The sequence below is a fragment of the Alosa sapidissima genome, chromosome 14 (assembly GCF_018492685.1).
Source record: "Alosa sapidissima isolate fAloSap1 chromosome 14, fAloSap1.pri, whole genome shotgun sequence".
Classification (NCBI taxonomy): Eukaryota; Metazoa; Chordata; class Actinopteri; order Clupeiformes; family Clupeidae; genus Alosa; species Alosa sapidissima.
The window spans coordinates 8,641,398-8,661,660 of NC_055970.1; the positions used below are offsets into that span (position 1 = coordinate 8,641,398).

Genomic DNA, 20,263 nt, shown 5'->3' on the forward strand with positions numbered 1-20,263 from the left:
TGTCTGAACAGACTGTGAGTCAACTCAGGACATGATTCTATACTCAAACACTTCATAAAGGCCTCAGCTTGCTGAAATTGTAGGCTATTCGTAAGAACCTTTCCTCTTTAGGCTTCGCACACAATGAGTCCCTGTGTGTAAAAACAGGATGGCCTCTTAGGGCAGAGAAGCACTGCAAAAAAAAAAGAGAGATAAGGCTAAAAGAGAGAAACGGGAAAGACACTCTTACTCAGACAGGTTAGCAACACACCCCCTGTGACTGCATCCTGCACACACTACAATCGGCAGATGTCAGAGACACAGAGGAAAGATGAAAAACATCATACTCCCTTGCCAGGGGTGAAGCTCCACACAAACAGGTTAAGATCTCTTTTAGGTACACAATGGAGACTCTTCAAAGAAAATGAACGATGGCCCAGAAAACAGGGCACAGCACAGAGGGCCGAATGAAAACATCACCTGTGCAGCAGGATTAATAGATAAAGCTGACCAAACTGATGCATTTTGTCAGCATAGGTGGCAAAGAAAGACTCATAATACCTAAGTCAATATGATGAGGGGAAGGGGTTTTAGACTACAAATTCTGAAAAAAGAGCAAATAGCAAATGAAAAAAAAAGTAATCACAGTCTACACCAGCAATAGACTGCTAAGAAAAAAAGAAAGAAAAAAAAAAAAACACCAACTGCAATCTCTACACTGCTGTCAAAGTGAAGTGGTCTGCACTAGACTACAAAGTCGCATAATGAATGTCAATCTTCAACAGCAGTCTATGCTTTAATCCCCCTAAACTCAGTAAATGGTGCATTCTCCATTCTGCTTTGAGGTCCTGCCAAGTGTTTAAAATGAGTATTTCCTTGCACCGAGGCCCTTGTGATCACTCTATTCTTTTCCAGGACGGATGCACTTAGGAAAGACCCACTGTTTCGGACACATATACCTCAGAGAGTAAATGAACTAATCAAACCCAGTGACAAAAAAAAAAAAAAACACAAAAAAACAAAGGTCAATAAGTGATGAAGTGATGTTTTCTGACAGAAGTTGATGCAAGACCGGCGAACAGAGAGCAGCTTGTTCTGTTGCTGGGGCCTACAATAGAGGGGCGTGACTGGAAAACACCTCACTCCACTCCACTCCGCTCCACTCCGCTCCACTCCGCTCCACTTAGGAGGAAAACACTTTAAGGGAAGCCAGCATAGGAAACGTAGATATGTGACTCATTTCAGGAAGGCTCCACATAAAACACAGAGAGGTAATTAGTGGTTATTATGACATGAGTGGCTTACACCATGTACATGCACAACAGTTTCCAGGGCTAACTAAACTAAAAATATCACATAACCACATGGGATAGTCAGTCATGAAGGTCAGTTTATAGTAGTCAGTTATGAAGATCAGTTTAAGTGTAGGAATTGTATCCCTCCATGCCATACGAGAGCCTTTATCGTAAAAATGTAGACAAGATCACTGACTGCACACTAGATGTCTAGTGAATGAGTCTAGCTATTCAGAACACTACAAAAGAATGCAGGGCAGGTAGCTCTCTCTGGAAGGCTTCACATGGCCCCACTAAGCCAAAGAATAACATTGTTACCATGCCAAGACTAGAAAAGGTCTGTGACCTAAAAAAAAGGACAGTGAGTGAGTGAGTGAGTGAGGGAGGAAACCCGTCTATCCTGTTGAGCCATCAATCTATTTTCCCATTTCACTTCGGTTTCTTAGCCTTGCATACAGTACAATCACTTTCTCATGTAGCGCTCTCCCAACACCTGCTGCCACAGAAATTAGCAACAGGTCATTACACAAGAACGAAGAGAGAGAGCGTATGGAACACGATATGGGCACTTCCCATTGACGCCCCACAAAACAAAAAAGAGCCCAGATCAAGAGAAAAGCCTATTCATTCAATATGCCATTCAATCCATTACATTGCTGCTGACTCACCATGCTAACTACACGTGCATCATAACACAATGCTGTTGTGAGAACATTTGATAGCAATATTTCTAGTAGTTATCTGGAGACTTAGCCAGGATGATGGTAAATCAGGAAACAGGCTTTATTCTTTCAAGGATACAAGGAAGTTTATTGTCACATGCATATAGTTACTGGAAGTAAGAAATGCAGTGAAATTATGTCTGGTGTCAGCCTATTCAGTGATGCGCATCAAGGGAGAGACACATGCATCACCTGGAGGATTCACCCTAACCCTAACACAACAGGGGAATTACCCATGGGCCTTCTTTTCTTTACTTTTCTTTTCTTCCTTTCTTTTCTTTTTTTCTCTGATTGTCTACATTCTGTAAAGAGCCATGAAACATGTGTAATGTTTTGGCGCTCTATAAGCACAATAAATTGAAATTGAATTGAATATCCTTGACCTAAGTATATTACACACACAAAAAAGGGGGGTGGGGGGTGGCCTCTTGTTATAACTCTGTTAAATATGTAGTATGTATGTATATTCTAAATGTTAATGTTAATAAATACCGTTGTATACTGTATAATAATTACCTTGACTGGGACGGCTCTCAATTCTACAAACGTAAGTGTTTCTTACACCTCACTTTGCCAACTGGCTCTAGGAGGCCCGAGAGACAGAGCAGGAACAATAACAAGTACACACAGAAATGATTCTGACTCACATTTCTTTCATATTGTTAAAGAATACAGTTGTCCGGGGCTTGTGCCCACATAGCAGAATGCTGTTGAGGGGGGAAGTTGTTCTGGGCTTTCGCATTTCCTCTCCCTACCTGCTCATCACATTTGCAATTCAAATACTGCATGTATTACAAATGACAAAACCCAACTATGGATATCCAAAACAGGGAAGGCTATAGCCCTGCAGCAGGCATTGGAGAGATGCTGCAGGCCTTATTTGGGCCCAGAACCACAATCTGGGCTAACAACATGAAGAACTCCATCATGACAGGGGGGGGGGGGGTTACGCAATACTCAGTATAATCAGTAACATTTTGTGGGCTTATTATAGTTCTGCCCATAAACTGAAAAAAACATCCTCAGTCTACACGTTTTGTACAGTACTGTGCGCTGCGCTGATGCACGGCATGCCAAGGCTTGTTTGGGCTGAATCAAAGGAGAATTAAAAGCTCCACGAGGAAAGAGAGAAAAATGCCTCTGTATCCGGCAGGTCTGGCTATCTGTCCAGTTTATCAGTCAGCTTGTGTACATAATCTTAATGTCACCAACTTAGTCGCCGTTTAGAAGATCCTGAATTTCCTGCTCTTCCTCTCTCAAGACTTCATTTGCAGTCAGCACAAAGTGAAGTCAATCAAACAAGCCACTATGGCCCTTGTTTTCACCACAAGGCATCGTATTCACATGCATAACTTATGTGAATAGATGGATAGAAATCCTTCTATCCACATATAAAACAAAGACTGTTTGGGTTCTAAGCAGGCCAAAATGCTACTAGTGCCACAAATGGAATTAATAATGGGATCATGGGGGGAAAGATCTGAATATGAGGTAGAAAATGAAGGAAAACCCAGAAGGGATAAAGGATCATTTTAGCATTTCTGGAAAAGTGAGCCACTTTCCTCTATCCACAAACCAGTTGGCAAAAAGTGTGGCTCGAGTGGAAAGACACAAAACTTGGATGCTCTGACCTCAGCCCAGCAGAGAGGAGAAAGAGAGGGAGAGAGGCCGAGGGGTTACATCCTGCAACTTTTAAAGATGCAGTCCCCGATTCTGGCAAAACGTTGTCAACATTTGAGCTCAACAGCCAATTAAATAACACCCCTCGCTTCCATGCTCCTGAACCAATGTGTTGATTGGCTAAAATAGATGACCGTTTGGTCTGAGCCATAATTTTAGCTTCCCATTTATAGAGCCAGATCTGTGAATGAAACACTGGAGCTTTCTTGAGCAAACAGAATGAATGGACTGCGAGTGGAAGACTTATGAGGAGCAGTAAACTCAATCTGACTAAAGATTCTGAGATTAGAATCGCGGAGCATAGGTTACATAGGTTTGAATGCTGAAGCCAATGAATGCTGAAAAATATGGAAGTTGACCATTTAGCATTTTGTGCGTTGAAGATGGTTCTGGGGGGAAAAGGGGGTACACTTACCTAGTATGGAGTGGACTCTCACAGAGAGCTGAGTGCGCAGAATCAAGATGGGCTTTTTTCCTTTCCTGTGAAAGGGACAGAGAGAGGGGAACTCAGCACAAATGCATAATATTCTCACACAAAGAGACGTCTTCACAGTGTGGTGGTGCGAGGCATTAATATTCTTTACAAAGAAACGACAGGGAGGCAGAGAAGAGCTTATGTGGAGGGCTAGACAAGATTAGACATTGGAGATTATACTACGGAAAGTAATGGTGAAGTCTGACACTGGTGGTATGGAAACTATGCACTATGACTGCAAAGGGCCTAAATCTGGACCACTTCTTGTCCATGTATGTATTTATGAACGTATAGGAGACAGTGAGGAGTGAGTGACTCCTACATAGGCTATGTGCATGGATGATGTGCAATCAGCACTTTCTCTCCATGTTTCCATGTCTGACACTGAGTGACGCATTTCCTGCATACAGAGCTCCCCTCTCCTCAGTCAAGGCCTCTGGCTTCCAGCTGTGACCATACTCTCCTAACTAATCCCCATACTACAGGGCTGCTATTAAAATATGTGTTTTCTTTCCAGTGATCACTGTGGTCATGGCGGAAAGCATTATAAATGGGGGTCCTCTTGGGTAACGTGTTGCATTTTCTGACAGAGCGGCACTGATCCAAAGCAAACAAAGTTAAGAGCGCTTAAACCCTGAGATCTTTCTTCCTTTTGTGGACTATTAATCCCCCTCCTACCACCCCCTCTATAAAAAAAGTTCATCAACATCATTGAGATGTCCTTTTTTCCTGTCTGCCTGTTTATTTTTGCAGCTTGGCCGCTGGGTTGCATCTTTTACACTTTCTCAGCAGCATGACTGTAGACTGTGATATCAATAGTTTATGTGAGTGATATATACACAATAAGTCCTCTGGGGAGGGTTAAAAACGTTCACAAGAGCAGAACAGGACGCGGCTTTGTCACGGCGTGGAATTCACAGTGGCCCAAAGACGTTCACAGAGATCTGAATCATGCACAAAGCATTCCATAATCATAAATAATTTCATTGTCATTCAAGTCTGATAAAAGACTGCTGACCTGGAAATGTACATATTTACACAATCCCCCATTGATCTCAATGAGCACATCCATCCACCCAAGCATTCAACATGCAATATATCTGCTAAGAAATACATCATTGAACAATGCTGTAACTTTTTGACTATGTTCAAACTTGATTTTTACACACAATCACTGAGGTGTCTCAAAAACCAACTGCTTCGGCAATGTGTTGTCAGAGTCAGATGATGTGACACCGTGTGATTCAGTAGTTGCTGGCAGGCATGCCTGAGGGCAGGCTTGTGAGTGGGAGATGTGATGTTATGTCTGTTTGGTTGAAGCGGCTTCCTGTTGCGAGGCAAGGGCCTTTAAATGATTCAGTGGTAATGGATATGGGTTCATAACTGCAGCTGGACAAGCGCTGCAGAACCGGTGCCCAGTCAGTCAGCAGGACTTCTGCTTAAGTCCAATGCGCCGTTTAAGATGTCGCCATGATAAACAGGCAGCGCGTTTCAACAGCACCCCAACAGGAGCTGTTAAACAGCGAACTCCTTTCTTTCCCGACAAAGGACAGCTGAGCTTAATAGGAAATATAAAGGAAAACAATGCCTTCCTCCGAAGGGGGAATTTCATAATCCACGGCTAATTTTAAACTTGCCTCTATTTATTCTAGGCTGTTTCTGTTTGGGGTAATGACTGTTGCTTGCTTCCTACCGAGGACTAAATGAGAACATTTTGTTTCACCCCAGCAACATTTAAGCATTCTGTGCAGTGTTGAGGGGGCCGTGCGGGAGTTAGGTCAGTGTTGCGAGATATCAGTTTCATCTCTCTAGTACTTCAACTTGACTTAACAGGGTGGTGAGGGGGAGGCCTTTTCACCGGGAGGGGTCAACTGACTCACCGGATTATGACGACCAAAAGGTTGAAGAAGCTAAAGGTTCCCCCTTTACTCATCCAGGAACACTACTCTCTTCAGGACACTCCAGCTAGCTTCTCTACGGTTTAAACGATAATAAAGACAATCTATGTTTACTGAATGTTCACTCTTTCCAGAGTGTTATTGTTTCGAATTTGTTTTTCCACCTATTGTCTAGTTTACCAGAGATCTCAATCATTTTAGCCACCTAAAGTCAGTAGAGGGGACATGGGTAAGAGAGAACAGAGGAGGCGACAGTGAAAAGGAAATAAATGCATGTCATGAGACGAGGGAGACGAAACAAAACTCTTACTCGATCTCCTCGAAAAAGTGTTCCAGGTCATCCCGCTGTTCTGCCAGGGATAACTCCAGATCCAGGTAGTTTCCATTGGGAGCCACCTGCAAGGCACACTCCTCCAACTACCAGATAAAGAACAGACACATGCATTACACACAGATCGCAGACAGATAAACAAGTGAAAACCGGTTCTTATAGGTATACATGACAATACAAAGGGCAGGGCAGGAAACCAGCACCACAAGGAGAAAGAACTAAATCAAAACAAGCACAAACATGATCATTTTAAGTGAGAGTAAAAGATGTTGAGACAGAATACAGGCCTATATATCCAATAAGCAACACAACCACGTTGGTCATGCCACGTCCAACACACGCACCCACAATAAGAGGGTGATTGAGGAGCCAATTCCAAGTGCTTATCTTCTGTTTACGGATCCCACCCTTTCCTTGAGAATTAACTTGAGAATTATCCTTGAGAATGTAGCCTTGAGCTACATTCAGTCCTGCCCTGCGATTAGCATTCCTGCTGTAGGTCATTGTGTGGGATCCATCATCGGTATGAGCATACCTGACATGCAAATGCACAATATGCAGAGGAATTCTCACATTATTGGTTTAGCATGCTTTAACTGTAGGAATCTAGTTACATCATAAGTCTGAGTCCCGTTTCCAATTCTTACTTCACAAGATGTGCCTGACAGACACTTAGAAAGACCGAATTCCAAGACTGTCCGTTGCAGCCTACTAGAGGAGCTCCTCATACCTGATTTGTTAGTGGGGTCCTAAGTCACATCACAGCGTGGACATCATATTCGAATCTTGACCTGTATGACAGCCTATGTGAAACCTCGATTTAAGCAATTTCGAACAAAAAATCGTATTAGAACTGATTTTCATCTCTATCTATAGGGAAATTGTATCAGGTATTTGATCGCTTAACTTAGGCTACGACTTGTGCTTCGGAGACTAAATTGTTCAAAGTTGAAAGACTGACAAACTGGGGTTGACAATGCCGACTGAGTGATGGTATTGACCCGGTATTTGATGGCAGAACCTTGCAGAACAAAAGCTATTAAGTCTTAAGAAGCTTCGGCTTTTAACACTTATATGGCATAAAAAAGAAACGAAATTATACTTTACCTTCAGTGGCGCCTCCAGTAGCTTGTGAACTCCGGTAATTTGTTCGCTAAGAGAAATATTTTCATGTAAATTGTATGGCGGAGGTCTTCGTGGCTCAGGAAAGTTTGTGCAAACAAATGGGTCCGTATCCTCCAGGTACTGAACTCGACACGTTATCGTGGCCATGGCGTTGTGTGCCCAAATAGGCTTGGAGTTTGTAGGTCTTATGAAGTTGCTCCAAATCAAATCCAATGTAGGCTACACATCCATTTAAAAAAGAAGAGTGACAACCAGTTGACACACACCACTGATCCTGTCTGGGGTAAAATGAAACTGCCTACCGCGAGGAGCGACAGACACATTAAAGAGCGCCTTCTCCTGAATGACGTCATGAACTAGGGAAATGAAGCAATGTGACTCATGGAAATAGCAACAGAGCAGACCTGAAGCTGACACACAGCAAATTCTTCTAAAAACATTTCTCAACCATGTGCTGTAGGACAATCTATAAGCTATGAAAATTAATGTGAAATGCAAACTCCAAAGTTGCAGCCTATTAATGATGCTACATTTTTACAATGCTTTACCTGTGGTGTCAAGGCTTCATTTAATTGTTTCACGGTAATGCGAAGTAACTTACATGTCCCGCCTACAAAAACAGTGCAGATTGTAAATGTCTAAATGTAAATCATACAAGACGTAAAATAACATATAGTGTATATCGCCGCCTGCTGGTAAGTTAAAGTCATCAAAATACACCATGATTGAACACGACCAGAGAAAAACAAGCAATAGACAATGCATTCAGGTACTTACAAAAGTTTATTGGTTTTTAAAACCACTTAAAAAATCTCATCAGTGAGCACTTTCCATAATATTAATAATAATAAAAAAAGACATTGCTGAAATGCTAGAGCAACATTGTCAAACTACTGTACGGTCAGCTGTACACCAGACACAAATACATGGCATGGGACACATTTTCTACAAGTCCTAGCGAGGAAGAAGGGTTTGGGAATTCTACAAGGGTCAGAGAGAGGTACAGAATTGAAGTAACGGTTGCTGCTCATTTAGAGGAGAACAAATTTGTCTTCATGTGTCCAAACATCAGTGCTTAAATTAATGTTGTTGTTTAAAACAAAGAAAAGGAATAAAAAAAACAAAAAAAAAACAATGAAAACTTCTCTTCACATACAATTTTGACAGATAAAAGATAAACAAACATCAACAGAACCAATTAAAAATGAACAAGGATAATTCCTCAGAATTAGTAAACATCAAACAACGCAACGGTGAGTAGCTATACCTTTCTGACAGACAGAACCTGGCCTTGTAAGCATATGAATATCTGTACAATATAATTCTACAAACATGCACATTATAAAATCACTAAATGAACATGGTGTCGGTTTTCCTGAACAGCTTTTATCCCATTCTTATTTCTGTTTTTACTTCCTTTAAAGTTATTCACATTCTCACGTATGAGAAGTTAGATAATGCTTTATCTCACTGAGATTAATGCACATTGCTACATAAGACAATTGACGGTCACATTTTGATGACACTTCATTTTTAAGCTATTTTTGAAGTTCTTCAAAAATATTTTTTGTGGGCTCCAATCGCAGCTTTAGTCCTAATAAGATGCCCAAGTGATGGTTCATAAATAAATCAAAGATTTAGTGCAATAAACATGAACCTCAGAAGCTTGTAGAAATCTAAATGGAACTTTCCAGTGTCTAATGAGTTTTTTTTTTTCATTTATCACAGAAAGATATGCAACCTGGTAATATATGGTAATACTTCTTGTTAATAAACCATGCTATATTCACTCAAAGTACTCTCTTCTGCAAAGACAGGTCACTATTCAATCTCAATAAGCCACACATAATATTAAAACAAACAAACAAAAAAAAAGAAACACACGCACACATATTTTCTGTACATGAACAGGGACCAGGTATGGATACAAACAGCACTTATAAACCAAGTCCTGATCCATTACTACCAGTATAGTGTCAGTGAAGGTGCTTCGAATCACCATCTGCAAATATTCATAGTGTATACAGTGCAGTCTCTTCAGGTGCAACTTTTGATATTATTTACACAACGTAAAAATTCAATATGAAGAGAACAGTCAGCCAATTACAAAGTAAAACATTTCTTTTTGCTACATTGGTTCTTTCTAAACCATAACAGTAGTGTGGTTTCCAGCTTACTTGTCAATAAGATACCCCAGTGCTAAAGAGAAAGATGCTTGAGCTGCAAAGTACAAATACTGATCCTAACACCTCAGATTCAACAACAATAAAAAGGGTTCATCACAATGACCACCGGGGCCATTTTAGCAAGTGTCAGAACAACATGAAATCTATCGGCAGAGGACATGGACCCCCTTGATGATGATTTGATCTTTTCTATCCAATTGAATGGTTTCTTTGGTATGGACATAAGGCTATGAAGGCATACAGTCCACAATAACCACATGACTTAGTAGCAGATTGTGCGTCTTGATCATGATATTTCCAGGCACAAACTCAAATGTCTGATTTACCGTTAACAGGTTTTTACCTCATTTCCAGCCAAAAATTTGCAAAAATTCTTTCAATTACTACCTTTAACAATGTCTTGTACTTTCAGCAGGTATTTGTACTGAAAGATACTGTCAATTTCATGTCACATATCTCTATTAAACAGAATTACAAAATTAATCTACATTAGAGGATTCAAAACATTTGATCAGCTTTTAGAAATAATGAAAATACAAAATACATATCAGATTGAGAAATGCATAACAAACCAATAAGTTACAAATTCCTGCAGCCACATCACTAGACGAGCAGCTGTATCATGAAAATAAAAAAATGCATAGTTTCAAAATGAATAATAAAAAATGTAATCCATTATAAAATCTTTCCCCCAACATTTACAGTTGTGACTAAAGCAATATGTATGTAATCCACTTTGGTACCCCGATGGCATATTTTCAACCCAATATATCTCTTCTCCCTTATAGATTATTTTCCCTGTGTAACAATTACAAATGTTTCAGTAAGGGTTTAACAGCCATTTTGCATAACTCTACAATATCAACCATGTCAATCTCTTCTCTTGCCTCACACAAATATTTAAAGCTGAGTGGTTGTTCTTAAATATGATCAAACTGAGGTCAATTTGGTAAAGTTTTATAAGATAACAGAAAAAATAATAATTGTCAGCACAGCTGTTTTAACAACTGTTAGGAGACAAATCGTACTAATTACTATATATCAGTCTATTTCAAATTATACCCTAGAAACCCTGAGATAAAACATTGGGATGATCAATGCCAAAAGGCAGTACTACATAATTCAATTTGACCTTAATATTGTTCTTCCATTTCTGGCACCTAAGCAATAATGTATACAGCATTGTTAACTAATTCAAAAAGTGCTTTTTTTATATAAATCTGGAGATCACAACAGAGATAAAAAGCTATACTGACCTCTTCTTCCGTTCTATAGATTAAAGTTGCTTGTTGCATAATAGAGTACCTATGTATTTAGGTAGTGATTGATTCTTTTCTAATTTGTCTCTTGCAGTAATATTGCATATCATTTTAGACATCTACATACATCGAACAAAGATGCAGCACAGACCACGGTGACATTTTGTAATTAATCATTTTTGAAAGCTGCCAGTGATGAACTGTGCAAATACTATTTTTGACAAAGCTGCATATCCTAAGTAAGAGATGGTATTTAACAGTGCTCAATTAGTATTATGGTGTTCCCTTTTTAATTATTTCCAGTGACTGCAAAATACATTTTTGCAAAATATATTTTTGCAGTGATCCAGACTATTTGCAATAGACCAGCCTCTCTTGCCACACCTGGTCTTAATTCAATCTTCTATCAATTCCAATCTCAGTTTGGGAAATTCCACTATGGTTACATTACTATGTACCCTGTACATAAAGACAAAGTGAACCAGGTGCTGACTAAATTTAGTTTGAGTACATGACTTCACTGAACGAGAGACATGAACGGTTGTTGTTCATGATAGCATCTGTCTAATCTTGATCTGTTCACAACTATGAAAAAACCCCTAGGTGTAAACAAAACAACAAATAGAAACCCAGATAACTATGGTAGTGCAGATGTTTGCCCACTCTAGGACATACTGTACCCTTAACACAAGACTTATCACTAACTTGTCCACAAGAAACTCTTCGTCGTCGTCATCATTATAATCATCATCATCATCTTCATCTTCCTATGACCTCAACAGCCAAGCCTGAAATGAATGTGACAGCACTAGCAATAAGCTGTGTGGCACCAACAGTTTTGTAAAAGAGAACCAGCATACTTGAAAAAGGTGTTAATTTCTGTTCAGCCTGGCACTGAGTCTAAACAAATGTCAGCATTCCAGATACTTGCAGCAGTGTGCTATACAATGTTTTCCCCCTGTGTAAAATTACAAAAACAGTTTCAAAAAAACAAACATCAAAAAACATAACAATTTCCAAATTATACAAATATATGTATATTATTTATAAACATTAGCCCAACATTTCTACTGTGGTCTGGTCTTTACTTTCCAACCAGTCAAACCCAGTAGAATTCACAGTCTCGCTGCAAATCTGTTGGAAGAGTGGATCATTCTTCAATTCCTCCAGTGTTGAGTCCTCATACTGTCCCTGCTGCTGATTGGGGTCGAACAGAAGATTGGCGTCGAGAGTGTTCAAGTCACTGATGCTGCTGGAAAGGTCAGAGGTCAGGCGCATATTGTTGGAGAAATCGGAGCCTACGGTGGTATTAAGCTCTGATGTTTGGCCCACCATTCGAGGGCCCGGGTTGAGGCTGTCCTCCCCCAGGAAGTCCTTAACTGTGCTGCTGAAGTCTAACTGATGCTCCTGTTGCTGATGCTGTTGTTGCTGCTGCTGATGCAGCATCAGAGACTGATTCTGCTCCTGTTGCTCCTGCATCTGCTGTTGTTGTTGTTGTTGTTGCTGCAACCCTGACATTGACTGGCCGACTCCACTGCCAACAGCAAAGCTGACCTGCTCTCCCCTGGCGTTCTTCATGAGGTAGCCGGGCTTCTGAAACTCATACGGCGGAGGCGCAGGAACGGGCGAGACCATAGCCTGATGGTTGGCACTGCCAGGGAAGCCGGTGGCGGCAGAGGTCTCCAGGATCTGTGTGAGGTTCATGCGGGCGGTGTAGTTAGAGGGCAGGTTGTTGATGCCGAGTCCCCGTACGGCCTCGTCGCCATCACTGTCCATCTTGTTCAACAGCACGCTGGTGATGTTGTTCTTCCCGGGGCCGGCCTGCTGCTGCTGCTGCTGCTGCTGAAGCTGCTGATGCTGCTGCTGAAGCTGCTGATGCTGCTGCTGAAGCTGCTGATGCTGCTGATGCTGCTGCTGCTGCTGCTGGGCCATCTGCATGGGCAGGACTTCTGTCTGCATCATCACGTTCAGCGGCACCGACTGGCTCCGCTGAGCCATACTGACGCTGGTGGCGCCAACGCCCATCTCTCCGTGGCTGTTGGCGAAGATGTTCAGCACTTCCGGAGTCACAGGGGAGTTGAACGGCGACACGACAGACCGAGGGACGTTGGGCATGGCACCCACCCCCACCCCCACCCCCACCACCGCCGCTGACATGTTCCCGCTGAGGTTCCGCTGGCGCACTGCAGGGCTCACGCTGCGGCACCTGAACGTTCCACTCGAGGAGGTGGACGTGCCAGTTTTGTTGTCCAGCGGAGCGGGCACAGCGAAGCCCTCCTGTTTGCCGAGAGTGGACATGCTGGCTACCTGCTGCTGTACCGGGGAGATGGGCGTCAGACGGCTGATATGCGTGTCGTGATGCCTCACCTGAGACTGATAGGACTGGCCAGGGATGGCGAAGGCATGGGGCTTTCGGAACTGGTCATCCACCAAGTCCTGGTAGCTGGGGAGAATGCTGATGCTGTTGTTGGACGTTCCTCCGCCACTGTTGTAACCGTTGTTCATCCACTCGAGCTTGGCTTTGTCCGGGTGGGTGGCCATGGGCCTTTGCATGGGCTTGACCGGGCTGCTGGACACAATGCTGCTGTCGTGGTAACCGGTGATGCTGGAGTTGATGGGCGTGAACGCAAACGGGTTCCTGCACTCCACAGGACTCGGCGGGACACTGCTGCAGTTCGAGTGCGGCGTCCCGATCGGCGTCTGACGGCTACTCCCTAGGGCGCTGTCCACGGGTGTGCTGGGTGCCACGCGGGAGCAGGGGCTTTCCCGGGTCAAGCCGTGTGGCCCTCCCACCATCTCCGAGGTAGGGGTAGGGGTGGGCGTCGGGGTGGGCGTCTGGATGGGAGTGGTGCTGCCGTGGGCCGAGCTGTAGAACGGCGTGCTAGTGTGGTGGTGGGGGGTCGTCATGGTGCCCTGCATGGGGACGGCTTGGCCCTGGCTGCTTCCCATGTCCGCGCAGCCGCCGAGGGACTGCATGGCCTTCATCTGCTTCATCTGCTCCTCCATCTGGACCAGCTCCTCCACGATGCTGTCCTGGGTCATATCATCATCGTGGAAGGGGAAGGAGAAGTCCATGTTGGGTGGGGGCCCTCCTCCAAAGTCCATCATGCCTGGCTGGACCTGGCCCATCTGGCCAGAGGTGGGGGTGTGGCTCATGCAGGAAAGGGCTGTCTGTTGCTGTGGAGCATGTTGTTGATGTTGTTGCTGTTGTTGTTGTTGCTGTTGTTGTTGTTGATGTTGTTGTTGTTGATGCTGCTGCTGTTGTTTTTGCTGCTGCTGTTGTTGGTGCTGCTGTTGTTGGTGCTGCTGGACAGCCTCCATATGGCTTTCTGCCCACATGGCATTCTTCAGCTCGTTAACAGCTGAAGACTCCAGCATGTCCACATCAGCAGTTATGGCTTGGGGATTATTCATGTGTTGCGGCGGCAACACCTGCCCGGCGGAGGCACTCCTGGTAGGGGTCGCCATGCCAACAGTAGCACCTTCACATTTTCCCTGCTGCCCCGTGGGGTTTTGCTGGTGTTCGGCAATTGTCCGGAAGCCACCGTTACCGGCGGGGGAGTCCGAGAGGGACAGGATTCGCGTAGGGGTCGCCGAGTTCATCCTCACGGTGACTCTGGGGGTCGCTGCGCTGGCGGGGGCACTCTCGGGCCTAGCTGGAGCTCCCAGCCTAAGTCCTCTCTTCACAGAGGCGCCAAGCATCGGCTTGAACCCTTCGGGCGCTCCGAACGAGTGCTGGGTTATAAACACCTTCTTCACAGGCGTGAGACTGGACTCGGGGCCCAGGCGCTTGCGGGGGCTCCTGGAGGCCAGGGCGCTCTCCTTTGGCGAGCTGGTAGTCACGGTGGTGCTGGACGACGAGGGAGCAGTGCTGGTGTTCTGATTGGCGATGCTCAGAAACAAAGTGCTGTCGTTATTGTTGTTTGAATTATTGCTGCCAGGCGCCATCGTACCGCCGCCCCCATTGAGCGGGGTTTTGCCGTTATATTTGGTCCCAGATAAGAGGTCTAATCCTGGGGTGGGCTTGACTAGAGGGGTGGGCACACTGGCGGCCCTGGGCATGGCACCCCTGTGCTGCCCAGCTGGTTCCTGAGTAGCACCCGATCTGGCAGTGCCGCTCTGGGCTTGGCCACCCTGCTTTATGGCTTCGAGCTCCATCTTGCCGTCGGTGGCGGACGCGAGTGGATCGCCCGACCGGACCACCGAGGACAGCATTGGCACGGCGGACCCACTCCGGACCTGCGGACTGGGCCTGTGGTCCTCAGAGAGGCTGGGGCCGGCCAGACCAGCGGAGGCAGGTCTTAAGGAGGTGCTGGTGAAGCCGGCCATGGCGGCGGTGGTGGTGGTAGTGCTGTAGCTGCTGCCTCCGCTGCTGCTGCTGGACCCCAGGGATATGGCTGTCATCTTGACCACGTTGACCGAGCTGACGTGTGGGGTTGGCATAACAGTCTTGATGGGGCTGTTGGTGATGAGGAGGGTGGGCGGCGAGCGCAGGGTGAGGGCACCGGTGGCCGAGGGCTTGGGCAGGATCTGCCGGTGGCGGGCCGAGCGGTCTCCAACTGGACTGGCGGGCACGTTCTGGGGGGTCTTGGGGGACTGTTTCACCTGCTGCACAGGGGTCACAACCTGGAAGTTGACCGGCAGGACTTTGCCATCCGACGCTGACATTGGCACAGGGCTGGGGGAGGTCATCAACTGCCCACTCCTCTGTACCTGCAGGGACCCAGAACACAAACTTATCTCATGGGTCTGACAACAACAGAGACAGTTCAAGCATATGATGTGTGATGTAAGTGAAAAGTAACCACTACCCAGAGATAATCTTGAGAAATGAAAGAAAAATAAACACAACCTAAAACAGGATACACATGTTTAAGTCTATTGACAAAACAGTTATGGCACTTTCTGTAGCATACAGACAGCTGCGAGAGAGAGCGGGGCGGGACAAGGAAAGGCTGCGTGCGTAAAAAGCGCAGCTCAATGGCAATGCAAGGATTTGACCTTATATTTAATTTAAATTAAATTAAATTAAATTAAATTAAATTAAACATAGAATATTTATGTGTGGCGGCTGATTTTTATTTCGTGGCGCCCCGCCACAGATTAGTCAATGTATGGGAAACACTGATGGTCTGGTGGCCATTTTTGTTTTGGGATGGTGTGTTCCCATATGAGATATCTATGGGTTTATAATAGTTCTTAATGATTATGAATGGGGGATAGCGGCCATCTTTTTTTGGGGTAGTTGTGTCTTTGCCGGGGCATGTCAAGGGGGTTTTCATAGCGCCTTCATGCCGTTCGTAATCTCGAAGGACCCGACTTTAAAAATCCCGACCCTCGGAAAAAAGAGTGTTCATGAGATCAGCTCAGAAAACAAATACAGGAAATACATAAATAAGTTATTAAAACTGCTTACTATGGTTTAGCAAGGGCAAAATGTCTCGGGTGAGTGTTTCTATCTGTAGTGTTGTTTGTAGTGATCTGTAGTGAAATTTGCCTCTTGTGTTGCTGCAAGGGAGGCCGCCATGGTTGGAGAATATAGTGACGTCAAGTCGGATACCCGACTTCGGCACAAGTCTCAGAGCAAAAAATTCTAGTCCTCTTTTCCTCAAGTCCTCAAGTCATTTTATCTCTATCGGAGGTCAGAATTTCCGAATACCATGCATACTTAAATGTCTTTGCAACCATGACTTAAGAATACCTTGGTTTTGGTTCCCCAAGTTTAACTGCAGTCAATCCGTTTAAAACTCATCAAAAAGGTTTTGACAGAAAGCTAGGATAAGGACTACTAGTGTGGAGCCAGCTTACCGTGACGGGGCTGGGCACAGCAGCGACCACAATGCCAATGGTGGGCTGAGGAGAGAGGAGAGCCGGGCTGCCGCACGGGATGGCACCGCCGGCCCCAGGAGTGGCGCAGTCTGCCCGCCTGGCGTGGGCCTCGCCGGGGAGAGGGGAGTGCAGCTTCTGCTCCTGCTGCTTCTTCTGGATCTTGCGCTGGAGCTGCTGCTTGGCGTCGATGGAGGGGGACGGGAGCGTCTTCATCTGCGGCTGGAAGGCGTGAGCGTCTGCCATGGGCACAAAAGCTGAGGTCTGCAGGGGCGTCTTAACGCCTGCAGAGACAAAGAACACAGGAGGGGGGGCTCCCCTGTATCTTTACAATATATGAAAAGTTGACTATACAATTAACAATATAGACCCTTTCAAGAGAGTTCCATTATCAGCATCATGGTTGGCCCCACAAGACTTTCGTATCTTAATGCAGAGGAAGTAGATTGGGAACCAAATAGAACGTTCAAGCATTGTTTTTGTTTTTATTGTTGAAAGGGTCTACATAGTATGTTTTGCAGTTTACTACAACAGCCTCTTTGGAGCTGCTCCTTACCACAACCCTATCCATCTCTACCAACCAGTGTTGCTTAAAACTCAATAATCAGGCCAATGCCACGTCCTCAGGAACCACACAAACAGTGTATGGATTGGAGTGGGAGTTAAATGCCTACAGGCCATGTGTCTACTTAAAATATGAGAGGTGATGTGCATGGCCACTAGGGGGAGATCTTTCTCCCTGGAAATGGTGACACCTTCCCTTCTCATGTCTTCCGCTTTACTGTGTATCTGTTGATTATACACAGCTCTCTGTCCATCTAGTTTTTCTTTAGAGAACAAAGAGGTGCAATCAAACTAGTTTAATCAAAATGACCGCTGAAAATTACATTGGTTGCTGACCATTATAACTGATTGTTGACCATTTAGCCTGATGTACACTGCAACACCCCTGGGCCGGATCTTACCTGAGGGTGATCCAGTCATAACAGTCAGTGCCGCCACCGACTTAGTGCCAATGTAGTGGCTGTTGAGCAGGAAGCGAGCGAGGTCCTCCACACTGTCAAACTGCCGGTTCAGAACCTTCTGGGCCCACTCACACACCAGGCCGCAGGCGGCCGAGCGCACCTCCTCCTCCGCAGTGGCCAGCTGGCCCGACGACTCCAGCACTTCACACTGACACAGGAAAGAGTAGCGAGGACGAGAGGTGGACACACAGACATGCATACATTAACTTCATCAATGATTCAACCCTTCTTTTTGTTTGTGCTTGGAGAATATGTACACAATGACAAGCCTGGAAACTTGACAAGTTCCTTCCGAATTTCAATTTCCCAAACTAAACAATAATACATCCCAGTATAAATACAGGCAACCATTGCCAATATAATAGAGATGCACCGATATGGAATTTTAGGGCCGATAACGATAACCGATATTTATTGGTTTGTTGTGGCCGATACCGATACGATAACCGATAATATTACTCTTGAAAAAAAATTGTGAAAAGTGATTTGTAGAAAACATTTAATAAGCATAATTTTATTGCAGTAATTTTACCTACCACCAAATGATGGACAGAACTCATAATAGTCCTCAATAGTGCAGCAGTCAACAACATAACAGTAGCCTAGCCCTACAGTATGTGTGGCTCCTTTAAGTGAATCTGACTTCAGTGAATTGCGAGTGAGTGGCTAGAGAGTATGAATCGTTTTAATTTAGGACTAAACGCTCATAAACGGCTCAGCTGGGAATAAGCTACAGTGTAGTGACCAAATCAGAGTTTGTGAGGGAAACTTAGGTTTAGTTTCAACTGCGGGTAACTGAATAAAGCTGCAACTCCACAGACTGTATCTTATGTCCGTCTACTCTGTTGCGCACAACCTGCTGCAGCAGAAATGAAAGGGGTTAGCCCCGAAGGTTTTAATAACTTATTATGATGACCTGTCTGGAACTGAAGCAGGAATGGTTAGCATATTTCTAGGTAGTAATACAAAACCCAAGCTAACGTAATGCAAATATAATACTAAAACACAACTTAGAACTAGGCCTACTTATGTACTCGTCCCACTAACGAGTTTGCTTATTTGTTTCCCCGAACAGCGCGGTAAAGTGCAAATACACCAGCACAAGACGGCTCTAGATAGGGCTGAGCTCCGCTCTGGTAAGGTTAAATGGCGGATCATTCACAAGACGATTTTGAGATGCACAGATTCCCAAATGAACGCATATCCACAGATTTTGTTAGAGTGGTGAAATACATTCACACCGCTGACATTATATTGAGGAAAAAGTATAGCCAACCAAGCTCAAGTAGCTCAGTGTAGCCAGACGGACCTTACGTAGGCCTAAATTAGGACTTTAAAAAATATCGGCGCAAATTATCGGCCAGAATTCTGTTATCGGACCGATAATAATATTTTAATTTTTTCACTTATAGGCCAATAATATATCGGCCGCAGATATATCGTGCATCCCTACAATATAGGCATACATACACAGACAAAGAGACTGCATCTTCATAGGACTTGGAGAAGTATACTTTAGGCCACTTACCCCATCACCTGTTTTGTGTAAATCTAGATTGGGCAAAGAGGGCATATGAACAAAGGCCTTCTTCCTCAGGCCACTGTAGCAGTACGTGAGAAAGGGTTAAGGAAAACAGTGTACACATTCAGACATATATCACTACTCGCCAACTGTTGACATGCCTGAACACCTCAGAGGTATGCTTGCCTATAGAGTTATTAACATATGCAGAAACAGAATGGGCATGAGGGTAATTAGAGTGAGCTCGGACCATAAATCCATATGTGTTGATTCAGCTCTGCATCCCACGTACATTTTTCCATGCGTGACATGAAACAATTTCATGAGATTTGAGGGGGGGAACCTTTTCACAAACAGCGCAGGACTAAAATCTCTGAGAGGATCAACACACACGCGGCCGTCCTCTCTGAAGCCGCTGGCAGGGTCTTCACACTCTCAGCTGCAAAAGCTCTCACCACACTGGCCCCTCACTTCACTAATCCCCATAGGCCAAAGCCCATCTCTTCATCTCACATTCACACACACACACACACACACACACACACACACACACACACACACACACTCTCTTTCATCTTGCAGTTACTGTGGAGGTATAAACCATCTTTAACACAACCTACCTTGGACACAATCCACAACTAAAAATAATCGATCACAAAATAAACTGTAAACTTTAGGGGAAATAAGCAAACTTCCAAATCAAATACAGGGCTACAACTGAATAGCTACAGCGCTAAACCTAGCCAGGCCAGCAGACAACTCATGTAGGCCATTCCTATCATGTTCATCGCAGGCCTCTCGGCTACCCTTTGACCTATTTCTGTGTCTGAGTGTCACTTCACCACCTAGTGCAGCACTTCACATTTCAGTTGATGTTCTTGAATGTACTTTCAACAGCACACACACGCCAAACCACTCGGCTCTTCTCCGCCCTGTCTGA

At 44.5% G+C, this 20,263-nt stretch overlaps 2 protein-coding genes across 2 annotated transcripts in view; both read right to left on the reverse strand.

Moving 5' to 3' along the window:
• Positions 1–7,827, reverse strand: part of fhod1 (formin homology 2 domain containing 1) — a 44,786-nt gene extending 36,959 nt beyond the window's left edge. Inside the window, 3 exon segments of the mRNA XM_042061248.1 lie at positions 4,092–4,156; positions 6,360–6,466; positions 7,488–7,827. Coding sequence (XP_041917182.1) covers positions 4,092–4,156; positions 6,360–6,466; positions 7,488–7,652 — 337 coding nt within the window. The 5' untranslated portion in view covers positions 7,653–7,827.
• A 442-nt stretch (positions 7,828–8,269) lies between these two features.
• rfx7a (regulatory factor X7a) overlaps positions 8,270–20,263 on the reverse strand; it is a 32,950-nt gene continuing 20,956 nt past the window's right edge. Inside the window, exons 6-9 of the mRNA XM_042061116.1 lie at positions 19,330–19,414; positions 17,742–17,949; positions 16,759–17,060; positions 8,270–15,663 (exon numbers count right to left, since the gene is read on the reverse strand). Of these exons, the coding sequence (XP_041917050.1) occupies positions 12,004–15,663; positions 16,759–17,060; positions 17,742–17,949; positions 19,330–19,414 (4,255 nt within the window). The 3' untranslated portion in view covers positions 8,270–12,003. The remainder of the gene's footprint in view (positions 15,664–16,758; positions 17,061–17,741; positions 17,950–19,329; positions 19,415–20,263) is intronic.